The 14,947-nt window shown below is 31.0% G+C and overlaps 1 protein-coding gene across 10 annotated transcripts in view; it reads right to left on the bottom strand.

Moving 5' to 3' along the window:
• LOC142330480 (uncharacterized) overlaps positions 1-14,947 on the bottom strand; it is a 133,598-nt gene that overhangs the window by 72,432 nt on the left and 46,219 nt on the right. For 7 of the 10 annotated variants that reach the window (XM_075375749.1, XM_075375752.1, XM_075375748.1 and 4 more), the window contains one exon: positions 13,417-13,515. The exons of the other annotated variants lie outside the window; for them this stretch is intronic. In XM_075375749.1, the coding sequence (XP_075231864.1) occupies positions 13,417-13,515 (99 nt within the window). The remainder of the gene's footprint in view (positions 1-13,416; positions 13,516-14,947) is intronic. 10 annotated transcript variants of the gene reach the window in all.

Below are 14,947 nucleotides of genomic sequence, written 5' to 3'. Positions count from 1 at the left end.
CTATTATAAATGTAGAGAACCATATATTTAAAATAGATAACATAAATAATCTGAACAAATAAAGATATCAATTTTTAAACATTAATAATGATAATAAAATAAATTTAAAAATGATCATATATACAATATAAATAAAAAATTAAAAGAGAATAATGCTTTTATAGTTAAATCTGATAAAAAAGACACACCAGTAGTTATTGTTAAGGATATATACATTGAAAAAAACCAATAAATTTATAATAGACAATAAATTTAAAGACATTAAAGACCGACCCTACTCGTAAATTCAAAAAAGAGATTATTCATAATATTAAAAATAGTAAACACATTCTCAAGGTTGATTATAGTAAACAAAATTTTAAATTATCCAATGCAAAAGCTCCTATTTTAAGACCATTACCTAGAATACATAAAATATATATGCCAATGAAACCTTTAATTAATTGTAGAAATTCCCCAAATTATTTACTATGTAAAATTTTATCCAAAAACCTTAAAGAGTAAATTAAATTTGATAACAAATATATTTTAAAGAATGGTATGAGTTGGTGGATATAACTGATAAAATTAATTTAAAAAGTGCAACAAAGTTAAAACTTTGGATATAAAAGATACTAACATCGATACTGAAAAAACAATACATATAATTAAAGGTACATTAACAGACTTAAAAGTAGATAATGTAACACATGAAGCGATAAATTTATTAAACTTATGCATCAAACGTAATTATTTTGAATTTAATAATATGTTTTATATACAGGAAAAAGGTCTAACAATAGATTCTCCACTGTCAGCGATACTGGCCAATATATTTATAAATGACTTAGAGAAAATAATTACATAACATTATAAATAAATATCAAATTTTACTATATAAAAGGTATGTTGACGACATTTTAACTATATATAACCAACAGTGCAATGATGATAAAAGTAAAATATTAAATGAAATGAATTCTTTATATAATATCAAGTTTACCTTAAGACAGCAAAACAATAATAGTATATATAAATTTTTTAGATATGAAAATAAACAAAGATTATGGTAATAACAAACTAAACATTGATATTTTTAGGAAATCAACAAAGCAAAATACAATAATATATTATGAATCTTTTATCCTTAGAACCAAAAAATGACCACTTTTAATGCTTTAATATTTAAAACCATAAAATATGATTATATAAAATTAAAAACAAAAATAAATAATAAGAACATCACAGTAACTAACAAATACAATAAAAGACATATTAAATAATAAAATAAAATACAAAATTTTCATAAAAGATGAACAATAATAGTTATGCTAAAATCGAATATAATATAAATTATAAAAAGTTTAACAGATATTTAAATTATTTGGTTTAAAAACTGCATATACAATGAATAATAAAATAATAAAACATATAAATAATACAGATCCATCTAAAATAATAAAGAACGGGAATAAAATTAATTTAGATGGACAAGGCAAAATGTGCCAATTGTTAATTACAATACATTTAATATACAAAGACCAATCAATCTTTTTCAGTTAGAATACAAGAACATAGTGGTATAAAAAAAGGTCAAATAGAAAGGTATAATTTTGCTAAACACATTATCAATAATAACCATAATTATAAGTCGGAAAATTTTATTAAAATTCTTGATTTTTCAAATTATATATACGGTACTAATAACTTAGAAAAATACCATACATATCTTAATAATAATAATATAATGAATGAACAAACAAGATTTGACAATGATATATTATATAGGCAAGTTCTGAGGTATAACTATAGAGTGACCACGCTGTTTGCTTTCAACTTTACCATTATGGTGGAAACTTTTATTGTGACTCGACACTAAGTCTTCATAATTTTTTAAAGCATGACGACCACTGTTGTACATTTTTACATCTTACATAACAACTTACATACTATGAATGAGTTTTAGTTTTTTATTTTAAGAATAATATAAAAGTTTTTTGTGAGTTACTGAAGATTGATTTGGTATCCGAAAGTACTTAACACATAAAAAAAGTTGTTGGTAAGTGGTTTTTATAAATTATTATTATTATTATTTATAAGTACTTCTATAAAAACATGCTTATATTAGTAATACATGTTTTAATGAATAAATCTTTTATTCATGAAAAATTCTTAAAAAATACTTTTATAGTTTCTAATACTTTTTCTATCTTTTTCAGGAGAGGAATGAGAAATTTTAATACTCCCATAAAAGAACTAAAATGTTTTTACTGAAATTATTGTAGTGTACTATTCTTAAGACAACTTATAACTCATACATTAAGTTAAGAGGATTAGTTTAATAATATTAGATGTAAGAATATTATATTTTTGATAGTGATTGGAAATAAAAATTTTAAAGACGAATTCCATTTAGCAGAACAAGACAAATTTTCATCTTTTAAACTGAATTTCTAAAACTACAATGAATATCTAAATATCATATTTTATTTGCAATACTTCATGCTTAATTTGCGATTCTTTTTTGCAGTAAAAATAAAAAGGTTTTTTCTGGAATGCTATGATAAATGGTTGAGAAGTAGCAACTACAAATTTTATATAGAATATTATAAAATCACTTAAAAATAGCTTATTTCTACACATTACACTTTCAACTACACCAGTATGATGTAAATATACCTATATCAATAAAATCAGTCATATGAGTAAAGGCAGAATATTTAAACAATTACTTCAAATACTTCATATGAATTACAAATCATAATATAATTGTTACAAATTGCAATCTCTACAATTATATGTGAGATAGAAGTAATCATTACTTTCATAAACATCCATTTTTTAGCTTAAGAAATGTTTCCTTAGCTTCTAGTTTCAAAAAAATTAATGAATTTATACTCATTTTACTATGAACAGGTGTATGTTTTAAATTAAAAGTTCTGTTATAATTATATATATATATATATATATATATATATATATATAATGTCAAATGATATAAAATTATGAAAGTTGGTTGATAAATAATCTACAGTCTCAAAAAACAGGAGAAGAGAACAGAGCAGCATCGCTGCTCTGTTTTCAACTTAATTCCTCCACTATAAACATGTCAAGTCTCACTGGTTCCATTTACTTGGTTTTTGTCGATAGCCACTCCATGAAATTGGGCGCTGCATTGTCAAACTATTTAAAACAATGTGCATTTTAACAACCAAAATAGTGAATCCTACTGATATTCATTCATAGTCATTTATAAGCTGTGTTGATGATGATGAAACTGTTAATTCAATTATTCTGAATACATGGGCAATGAAATTGTATGCATAAGGAGCTGTTTAAGCAAAACACTTAAGTGTCTGGGATGCCAGACATGTATACATGATGGAGTAACTTGAAGCCAAGACAACCTTGCATTTTGAGCATTACATACAGAAATTAAAACACTTAATTTATCTATCATCATCACCATGAGGTATTCACCCATTGGCAGGTTGACACCACTGACGCCTCCAGTTCTTCTATCATTTTTTGTTGTAACATGCCTACAACTTATTTTTTTGCAATTGTCTTACAAAAGAATTGTCCTACAAGTCTTCTTTTTCCATTTGTCTTTTCCCCATATGTAGTACCCTCAATCATGGTTGTTGTGTTATATCTTTCCTCTTAATATACCATCAATCCAGATACCCTTTCTCCTTTTTCATCATTTCAAAGTCTTATTTCTTCATTTGTCCTCATTACTCACTCTTTCTACCCACCTGATCTTCTCCATTCTCCTCCATAACCACATTTCCATAGATTCAACTTCTCTCTCTTACCCAAAGTCTATGCTTCACACCCGTATAAAAGCCCACTCTATATGTAACATTTAATCAGCCTTTTTCTTAGATCTAAGGCTATTTTGCTACAAAGCAGCTTCTTCTTCTTCTTTTTACTAAAGACCACCTTTGCTACGGCTATTCTTGATTTCTATTATCAGTCCACTAATTATCATTTAATGTGCTTCCCAAATATCTGTATTTCTCAACTTATTCTACTTTCTCTTCCTTTGTTTGCACTTTCATACTCTCTTTGTCATTAACTCTAAATAACTTTTGTTTTCATTACATTCATTTCCATGCCATATTCCTTCATCACTTCTTCTAACTTAAATATCATCCTCTGTAGCACTTTTGGGTCATCTACCAGTAACACCATGCCATCTAAAAATCTTATACAACAATCTTCTATGTAATATCAATCTCCATCAACACCATACTTTACTGGATTAATAAAATTACATAAAGATGAATTCCCAATAAGGCCTTTAATAAACTATAAAACAGCACCATGATATAATATAAAATTTTTATCTAGATTTTTGAAAGAAACCCTAAAATGTGACCAAATGTGGGAAAAGGGACCTTATCTTTATCTTAGTCATATTTGAGTTATTTTATCGCTGGAAAGAACACAAAATTCACACAATTTGATATAAAATTTCTCAAGAAATTCCAAAAACTGTTAAAAGTAACTACCAATTGAATTTGGAATAACAATAAGGTGTGTTTTGAGAAAACGCTCGTTAAAGTTTTGCAATATTTAGAGGAATGTAAAAACATTACTCACAATCAGAAACATCAGCTACTGCAGTCATCTGAATGAAAATTTTGTGCTGATTTCAGATATGTTATCAAAATATAATTGTGGTTCATACATATGACACTGCAAAAAGATAAGTTGTAGACATATTACAACAAAAACTGCTTGCGAGTATAAGAATAGTAATAAGTCTTTAATTAGAAGTTGAATCTATGTTAAACCAATATTTACAACTTGAATGCTAATACATTAAACAATTGATTTCTAAGAACAAGATTATTTATTTTTACAGATTATTATTAAAAATGATTTTGTTCAGCGCTGTTGGCACTTTTGAGGTGGGGGATGCAGAAGTTGTATCTTCTTGTAGCTGAACGTCACATTTGCTAAAGATGGTTCTGTGGTTTCAACAAGAGGTGGAGACCCAGGATCAGGGCATAAAATATTTCTACAATCTTTATCATAGTACTGACAAATTTTATCTAAAAGATACTTTCTTCTTTCATAAGAAAATTCTGTTTCGGGAATGACTCCAGTGAAGTCCACTTGAGGGTCAGTCTGTTGTCATGGTGTGTTTTACAGGAAGGGATTCTACTAACTTCTTTGTAGAAACTACTCCTTTGTTTTCATTAAAAAAAAACCAAAAAAAAAACAGAAATGACCAAACTACATGATATTTTTTATAATTTTCCACTCTTTAGTTCTATAATATGTACACCAGTCATAAACTCTAACAAAAATATCCCCGCTTTCACTTCCTGTAATTACAGTTTGGTTTAAACCAGATGGGGTAGAATTTGATACAATTTATACTAATTGTGCCAGTGAACTAGTTTTTTTCCTTTAAGCTTAGGGAAACATGCAGGAGAGAATATATTGTGCTTACCCCAAAAAACATCTTTGGGACTATGCTGCAGACCAAACAATGTTTGTTAATATCATTTGAACAAAGTTGGCAGAAGTCAAGTGATGAATAACTCCCTTTGAGTCTCCCTTGAGAAAGGTAACCAGTCCCAAGACTGAGGTTAAAAAAAATAACCACACAATCCAGCAATAGATATGTGGATGGAGAAAGTAACATGGGGGTGCTATGATAATATTGTAAAATGGGTGTGGCATCCCATATTGTAGAGGGGGGATACTAGAAAACAGGCCCACAAGAGCCCCACACTACCAAGACCACATGGTCCTCACAAAAGGTTCCCCTCCTCAAAAAACAAAGGTGCTCACTGTTGAAGATTTTCACAGAGAACTGAAGAAGTACAGGTGCTACAGATACACTAGCTTGAAAGAGTTTTTAAAGTGAAACAATCTTTAAATCATTGACTACTTCAATATAATGCCACTAATGATGGCCACTTTGAAAACTGGCTAAAAGGAAATTGAAAGTAAAACTGGTATACAAATTATTACTATTTAAGTTATTTAATGTTAACATTATTTTATATTCTATACAGATGAAAATAAATCTGCTGTTTATTGAAAATGTTTAGTGCTCATTACATTTATTAAATTCTATTGTCTTTTAATAATAAATAATCTTCACTCAGTCACTTTTAGAAGTAGATAGTGTAAATACCGTTACTAATAATTAATATTTAAATTTAATTATTTTTAAATAAATAAAAAGATTGACATTTTGCAATATAAATGTATCACAAGTTAGTTTATTTACAGTAAGTTTAATTAGACATTTTTTACTGTTGAAAGTATGAAAATTCAAGCTTACTGAAATTAATTGTGGTAGAGATGAAATCTGGCTGAAAAATTATGTCATCAATTTTTTTATAACTCAGTTTTTTGTTGGCCAATTTTTAAAAATACACGTCATTCTGTCTGTAATGAAACATTTTAGCTAATAAAATGTATTTTGATAAAACTGACAATTATCAAAATATAAAAGATTAAAAAAATTGATGCGGTCGCCAATTTAAAACATCTTTACATCATAATTCTTTATTTACTAGACAGTTTGTGCTACTATGTATATATAAATTATTATAATGAATCCTCATTTAATTTTGATATAATTTTTTTTAAATAACACAAAATGGTTGACAGAAGGAAAACAAAGGGGTAAATCACGACTTTTTCATAGAATATTTTTTGTTCATTTTGATATGCAGAATATAATAATGAATAATCTAGCTCGGTACATTTGCTTGTACACTTGTTCATAATTACATAAACAAAAATAAATTACTAAACAATTGTTTCAAGTGTTACATCATAATTTAAAACTAATTACCTTATTATAAATATCCATAGACACATTTAATATAAACTACAACTATAGTATTTTTAAATGAAACTAACTAATTTAAGAATTAGTAATAAAAAAATGTACTATACCAGTGATTCTCAAACTGTATGCCATGGCACCCCGAGGAGCCATGGCCTCTTCACAGGGGTGCTGTGAAATATTGTAAAAGCTTCACAATTAATTGAACCAAGACACTTATAATTATTAATAAAGTAAATAATAAAGTAAAAAAATAATGAAGATACAAGAGTTTTATTTATTTTGATCTCTTACTAATTTATTTATTTAGTATTTTTTTAGTCATACTTTTACTTAGGGTGCCATGGAAAACTTTAATTGAAAAAGGGTGCCACGACTTGGAAAAGTAGGGGAACCACTGCACTATACTATAAAATGTTAAAACAAGTTCAAGTTCATGCACACAAATTTTTCTTTAGGAAAAAAAAAATTTATATAAATGTAAAACTTCTTAATGTTCTAGTTATATTACAAAGTGCATTTACATATTGACTTTCACATGTTGAAGGAATTTTTTTTTGAATTATTTATTTCTAATTATATTTATTTCTTGTACTATTTATTTGTAACTGTATTTGAGATCCAGAACATAGCGACATCCGTATCATTTATACAATTATGATGTATCATTTATGATAATGATTTCTAATTACAAAAACAACCATGTAAGCTTTTAGCCAACAGAAATCTTTATTCTGATTTTTGTTCAACAAATTTAATAATCTGCAACTTTTTTTATCAGAGCACAGGGGATTTCTAGCTCCTGAACAACATGCAAACTCTATTTGCAGTACTTCCTTCAAAAAAGTATTTTTATTGCTGTTCATACATAACTACTAAATAAAACTGCAATTTATGACCAAAAATAACTATTACTGATTATAGTAAATAAAAACAATTTAAGTAGATAAAAATTTATTACATTGTTTTTTTTTTTAATGAGTTGAAAAAATGTGCAATAGTTTATATGTAGAAGTCAATAAACAAACAAAACTAGTAATCAAACAACATTGTTAGGTACAATCTTTGCTACTTAACCTTTATATTAAAAAAATAAAAATAAAAACTTAACGTTCTCATTATATTCTAATTAGTAGCAAACACACTCAAAATCAGTATCATAGTAATACACAGTAATACAGTTTAATGTCATAATTTATGATATTAAAGGAGTTTTACAAAACAAATGACTAATTAATACACTCCATTCTGAACTACTACTACTCATACAGTACACAACACAACATATAAATTTAAAAAAAGAATACAGAGTGAAACCTTTGGGTAAAACCACTATACAAAATATGAAATACTAAAAAAAAAAAAAAAATCTAGATTATTACAATACTTATTAAACATATGAATAACACAAAAACTATTGCTGCATATATATTTATCACTCGTGTTTTAAGAGTGGATTAGAATTAATTATATAAATTAATTTTTATCAACCATAAATTTTATAATCAAAGGAACACAATAAAATAATTAAAAGTGGTAATGACTATCTACTCCTCTGGTAAATCATTACTAAGTCTTGCATGTTCTACATGTTAAGATGACATCCTATTTTACGTAAATGAAGAATATAAACACTAAGTAATACTTGTAAAACATAGAACATCACACACTTGAACATTATAAAATACAAACACATCACATTAAATGAACAGACACTGCTAAATAAATGAACAAGATTAAAATCCAACATCCTTTAAAAAACATCCTATATACATTTCATCCTAACTAAAGAATACAATTAGCAATAACTTCAGCTGGAACTATGGCGGAAAAAAGTAGTGAAAATGTCACTGAAGAGGTTCAGGGTAAAATATTCATTAATTCTAAATCTGACTCAATAGAAAATTAAGTTATTTTGTATTTTTTTATAACCTCTATTACAGTCTCACAGGGCAATACTGCTTAAGAAAAATTCTACTTAATACTTCCACATACTGTCAACTGACTCAACAGATGATTTCTACATAACTGACTGGCCTGCAAAATGTTTTTTTTATTTTGAATTTGAAACAGATAAACTGAATGAAGAAGCAAATAAAAGTTTGATTTGTTACCAACTGAAACTACACAAATATCCCTGATCACTTTGACATATGCAAAATTTGTAATATGATTTAGTCAAAAAAAAAACAATATCGTGAAAAAATTGTTTCACATTTAAAACAAACTACGATGATATTATTAATAAAAATAAACATTAAATAATCAAATAGTACAAAAAAATAATAACATTTTCTATTAGAATAGCTTAGTTTTTTTTTTTTTTTTATATATTTAAACTCCCCCAAGACGACCAGCCCACGCTAAAGAGCTTAACACAGTCGCCTCAGGGATTCATGGCAGTACAGTCTGCCCTCCCTAGTTCGTCCGAACTCGGACATCCCATCAGGGTTTCTCGTGCCTCCTCGAAAACATACTAATCACCTCTTCCGGTGATCAGAATTTTTTCTCCGCAGGAGAGCACCCTTCCAGTCCCTATTGTACCTGATCAAGACATACATTTCGTTTGTCCTTCACAGTTACGCGTCCCCCATGCCATCATCGGGGAGCTCCGACCCACCCACTCTTGCGCGTGAGTAGGCCTAGGCATAGAGGCTGCCTCCCTGGCCCCTACACGCATCAGATGGACTAGTATCTGTCCTCGATCACCCATGCATTCCCATGACCCCTCATTACTTGTTGCGCCATGCCTCCTTCACAGTCAGCAGTAGAGCACCGCACACAATATCCCCCAACTCCATGTCCATCGGTATATCCGGCAGCATAATCCAACAACAACATGAGCAACATTGTATTATAATACAATCATAAATTCCTAACCTAGCGAAGTACATTAACAACTACAAAAACAAAAACACATTTCGACGCCTCTTTTGACATCGAGGGCTGTGTGCACGTCAAGGGGGTTCCTCCTGCCTCTTTGCTGTTAGTACGAGAGAGCCATTCGCTCTACCTCCCTCCATCCATTCTCACTCTGGAGCATGTGTCTGACGACATTATCTGGTGTTAAGGCCACCGGAATCTGACGTCTCTCGTTCTCCCACCTGACACAGTCGAACCAGGTGTGTTCGGCTGTGTCAGCTGTCGCACAGTACCTGCAACCCGCCATTCTCCTCCTCTTGAAGGGATGCAGATAGCTATCAAAGTTCCCATGGCCCGAAAGTAGTTGAGTGAGGCAGTATCCAACTTCACCATGCTTACGTACCACCCAAGCACTCACGTCTGGAATCAGACGCATAGTCCACCGCCCTACCTGGCTCGCCTCCCACCGTTGCTGTCAGATGGCCATGATCTGCGCCCTTGCATTCTCTTTGTTTACGCCTTCAAACCGCAAGCATCGTTCCTCAACCAATAGGTCTATTGGCGGCGTTCCCGCAATGACGCAGATCGCGTCATAGGAGACTGTCCTGTAGGCACATGTCACCTGCAGCAGCAGCCTCCTATGAGTGGCCTCCAGCTTCCTCCTGTACTTCTGAACCGCCACTGCCCTTTTCCATGCAGGGGCCGCATACAATAGGACTGATGTCACTGTTGCAGCTATGACTCGTCGACGTTTCTCTCGTGGCCCTACTGTGTTCGCCATCAGCCTCGAGATAGCCCTCGGCTGTCTTGTTCTGCCTTCTTTATTGCTTCCTCTACATGAGGTCCGAATGAACTGCGCTTGTCCATCCAGACCCCGAGGTATTTAGCCCTCGAGACTTGGCTTATCTCTGCACCATCAATGGTGAAGCGCATCTCCCTTAGCTGGCGTCGACCTGCAAGCACCAGCGCCTCCGACTTTTCTGGTGTTATTTGCAGACCGTGAGTCACCATCCAATGGTGCACCATTGCCAAGGCAATGTTTCCATTGGCCTCCACCTGCCTCTCATCCCTTCCTTTGATCAGTAAGGCCAGGTCGTCGGCGAAACCGAAGACTTCAACCCCCTCCGGATAAGCCTGGCAAAGAACTCCATCATATGTGATGTTCCACAAGAGAGGGCCCAGCACCGAGCCTTGCGGGACCCCCGCTCGCATCTGAAACACCCGTTCGCCAGTATCCGTGAATGTGCACACTTCCCTATCACTTAAGTAGTTACTAATGATCGCTTGAAGTTGTCCAGATACTCCATTCGCCCTCAACGCCTGCCCGATGACCTCCCATGGCAGGCTATTAGAATAGCTTAAAACGGGATAAGTATTAATTTATTACAACAAAATCTCAGTAATTTATGAAAACTAAATAATGAAATCAAACTTACAGTTAAAAGAAAATTACTTTTTTGAAGCTACTGAAATTTTGACATGGTAAGGTTTGGACTAATTTTTAAGGTGACAAGATTAGGTACAAAAGTACACAATTTTTTTTAGACTAAAACATTCTTGTATTACTAGTCCTATGTTTAGTTATCAAGCACTGCACATGTACTAAAATTACAAAAAAGAGTACACATAAAATTATAGTAATAACTTGGGAACAGTTAAGAAATAACTAAGTTCGAAACAATGCTGTAATAAACATCAAAAACTATGAAGAGTAACATGTTTCACAAGACAAAGAAACTAATAATTTATTAAAACTGCAAAATTTACACAATTACATGGCATATTCATAAAGTAAGGGCCGTTTGTTTGGTCATTAAAAAAAATTAATTTATGAGAAAAGGTTTTTATTTACAGTTTTAGTTTACTACATATCTACTTCACTTTTCTACATAATCGCCATTCAGTTCTTACCACTTTTCATAATGCTGCACCAGTTTCTTTAACCCCTCTGCATAAAAGTTCGCCGCATGGGAATTGAACCAGTTGACAACGGCAGTCTTGAGTTCCTCGTAGTTTTCAAACCATTGTCCAACAAGCCACTTTTTCATATGCAAGAAGAGAAAATAATCACTAGGTGCAAGGTCGGGTGTGGAAGGTTGTAAAAAAGTTCCCAACGAAGATCTAGAATCTTCTTGGTTAAGGCAGGAATGTGAGGACCCGCGTTGTCATGAAGGTGAATTACACCAGATGACAGTTTCCCATGTCGTCGATTTTGGATCGCATGTCTTAGTTTGGTGAGCGTTTTGCAGCACACGTTAGCTGTAATTGTTGATCCACGTTCCATGAAATCAACCAAAATGACGCCCTTTTCATCCCAAAAAACAGTAGCCAACATTTCTCGACTCGAGTACGAAGAATGCTAAAACTTTTTCGGTTTTGGGGAACTTGAATGGCACCACTGCGCGACTGTTGTTTTGATTCTGCGTTTGTGTAGGAATTCACATCTCGTCGCCCATAACAATGTGGAAAAACAAATCATCTTTTATTGTGTCAATAGCGGTCCAAAAACGCTCATCCACTGCACATTCTTTGCTCTTCGTGTTGGTCGGTGAGCAGTTTTGGTACCCACCTTGCACACAATCTGTGATATCCAAGCTTTTCTGTAATAATCATGTAGATAAGAGGTCTGCATCCAACATGCAGAAATTCATCAGCCAGAGCACTAATAGTCAACCGCCGATCGCATCGCAGTTTTTGATTATCTTGTTCAACGATTTCATCGGTCTGAATACTGGGTCTGTCACTCCGCTCTTCTTCATGCACATTCGTGCGATCAATTTTAAAGTATCGACACCATTGTCTAACCTTTACATTCTCTAACATACATTAGGCACAAGTCCCGATTAATTTCAGCAGCTTAAGTTACTTTTGCACACAAAAGTCAAATCACAGCACGCACTTCACAACAGGCAGGAGATACGATTGTCGCGGACATTGCCATCTGCATTCACCGGTAGGCAAACTACTACTTAATCAAAACAACTGCAGTGACTTCGTAAATGGCCGACACATGGCCCTACATGCGTGAAACTGTGTTCAGACCCGCTAATATTTAAATATAAGCTGACGGCCGTTACTTTATGAATATGCCTCGTGTTTCATCGTCCTGTATCATAAAAATCATAATGAGATGGTGACAAATGTTGTAAATTGAAAAAAAAAAATAACTGCGAGAATACATTTTTTACAAAACAGTTTATGACAAACGCTAACAGTTAACACATAAAAAAATATTTTATATACTTCAGTCAGCTTTAGTATATAATTTTTATTTTTTAAATCAAATTTAAACAAAACTTCATACAACAAAAACAATCCTGCAATGTCTGAACTAACAGGATGGATTAATACTAATGCATACAGTATGGAATCCCATGTTCTAGAGTTAAGCATTAAATATTTTAGAATTAATACTCTTTTCTTCTAATTAAGACAACCTCGAGAGAATTTCTATAGAATCATCAATCTTAAGTTATGATTTTTTTTGTTTTTAATTACTTTATTACTCAATAACAGAGAGGTATTTTCCACTCCTATATTTAAAATACACAAGTTCCTAAATAATTGTTTAACTGTAAGAAATGGGAAGGCATATATGCAAACAACAAAGTAAAACATCAAATCTAAGTTAAAATTAGCAGAACAGGGATACAGTATCATGCGATTTTTAATTGTTAAAAAAAAAAACAACAAATCACCACAAAGTTTGTTTTATTGGTAAATTTTATTTTGTTTTGGTGTAATAAACTTACATAACTTAACTTGATCTTCAGTCTCAGTTGAAGAGTTTTCCTTTTTTTCATTTGTATCTTCTACGGAATTTGCATTGTTGGTGCCATTGATTTCCTGTTCTGCCAACCCAATTTTATCAGCACATCTAATGTCTTAATAATAAACTGTTTAAATGCCCCAAAATTATAAATAATTCCAGTAAACCCTTAATTATACTAATAAATTAATATATTCGGAACAAATACTAAATCAAAACAATTTATTACGCAGAATTAATTAATTTCTTAGACTACCAACACTCTTAACAGGGGGATATCAATAAAGCATACTATGCATTTAATTCAACATTCAAAATAAAATAAAATAATCTGTTTTATTGTAGTTTCTCTTTTAACAATACATAACCAGGATAGTCGTAAAAAAAGCCTATGAAATGAATTAATGAATCCTTCCTGTAAAGTTTTTTTTTTTACGTCAAATTTGAGAAAATTTTTATTTTAAAAATGAAACAAATTAACAAACAAATTATAATTTGAATACCACAAAAATTAATTTAGGCTGTTTACAAATATACTTTTAGGTCTGAGCCGGCCTTTGATTTCTTATCATAAATAAAATTTATAATTTACAGTATACTTTTTCAATTTAACTGAACCCCGATACATTTAAAAAATACCTATAAAAAACCAAATACCTGCAATATGCAAATACACAAAAAAATTTAATTTGCTGTAACAATGTTTACAATGGTTTTTTTTCTTTTACAGGAAAATTAAATAAAATCTGAATTTATTTTATCTTTAATTTTTATAGGTGAACTACAAATGGATGTTGTTGTTTGAATTATTATCGACTAAACAAAATAAAGAAAAGAATGATAACATCTTTTAGGTAATTTTGTTAGAAATTCCTTAAAATAAAACAGCTAAACAAACAAATAAAAGAATTATTAGCAACATTACATTAATATTGCTACTACTGTTTTGATAATATAGACAATATATAAATTTTTAATAAATATTGTACCACAATTAGCAAGCATATTTAATTACAACTGAACTTTAAGAAGACATATACTTTCAAGATAGTAAATAAACATAAAATGGCTTGTTTTCAGCAAAATTCTGCTTGACCAAGTTTTATATAATTGGAGTGCTATATGACCAACTGGTATCACTCCTGAAAATAAACAATAGAATACAGAAAGCTAAATCACTATTTCTGTAAATGAGAAATATCCTTTGCAGCCATAATTTGAGTTTAAATTTGAGGAAGAGAACAACAAAGTACTACATGCTTTGTGTGCTAGTTGGTGTTGAGTCTTCAACTTTATAAAAAAAACATTGTTTAAGAAAACTGAGACCTTTGAGGTATAAGTAGTAATGAAGCTCAAAATTGTTTTAAAAGATAAGATTTGCAATGAGGATGTAATCAAAAGGCTGATTACTGGCACAGAGATAGTTAACATTATTAAAAGGAAAAAGATGGATTACTTGTAGATGTAGTTAAACAATCAGAGAAGTACCTACCTAATACTTCAAGGGAAATTAC

The sequence above is a fragment of the Lycorma delicatula genome, chromosome 9 (genome assembly GCF_047948215.1).
Source record: "Lycorma delicatula isolate Av1 chromosome 9, ASM4794821v1, whole genome shotgun sequence".
NCBI classification, from domain to species: domain Eukaryota; kingdom Metazoa; phylum Arthropoda; class Insecta; order Hemiptera; family Fulgoridae; genus Lycorma; species Lycorma delicatula.
This window is presented reverse-complemented; position numbering and strand designations above follow the sequence as displayed.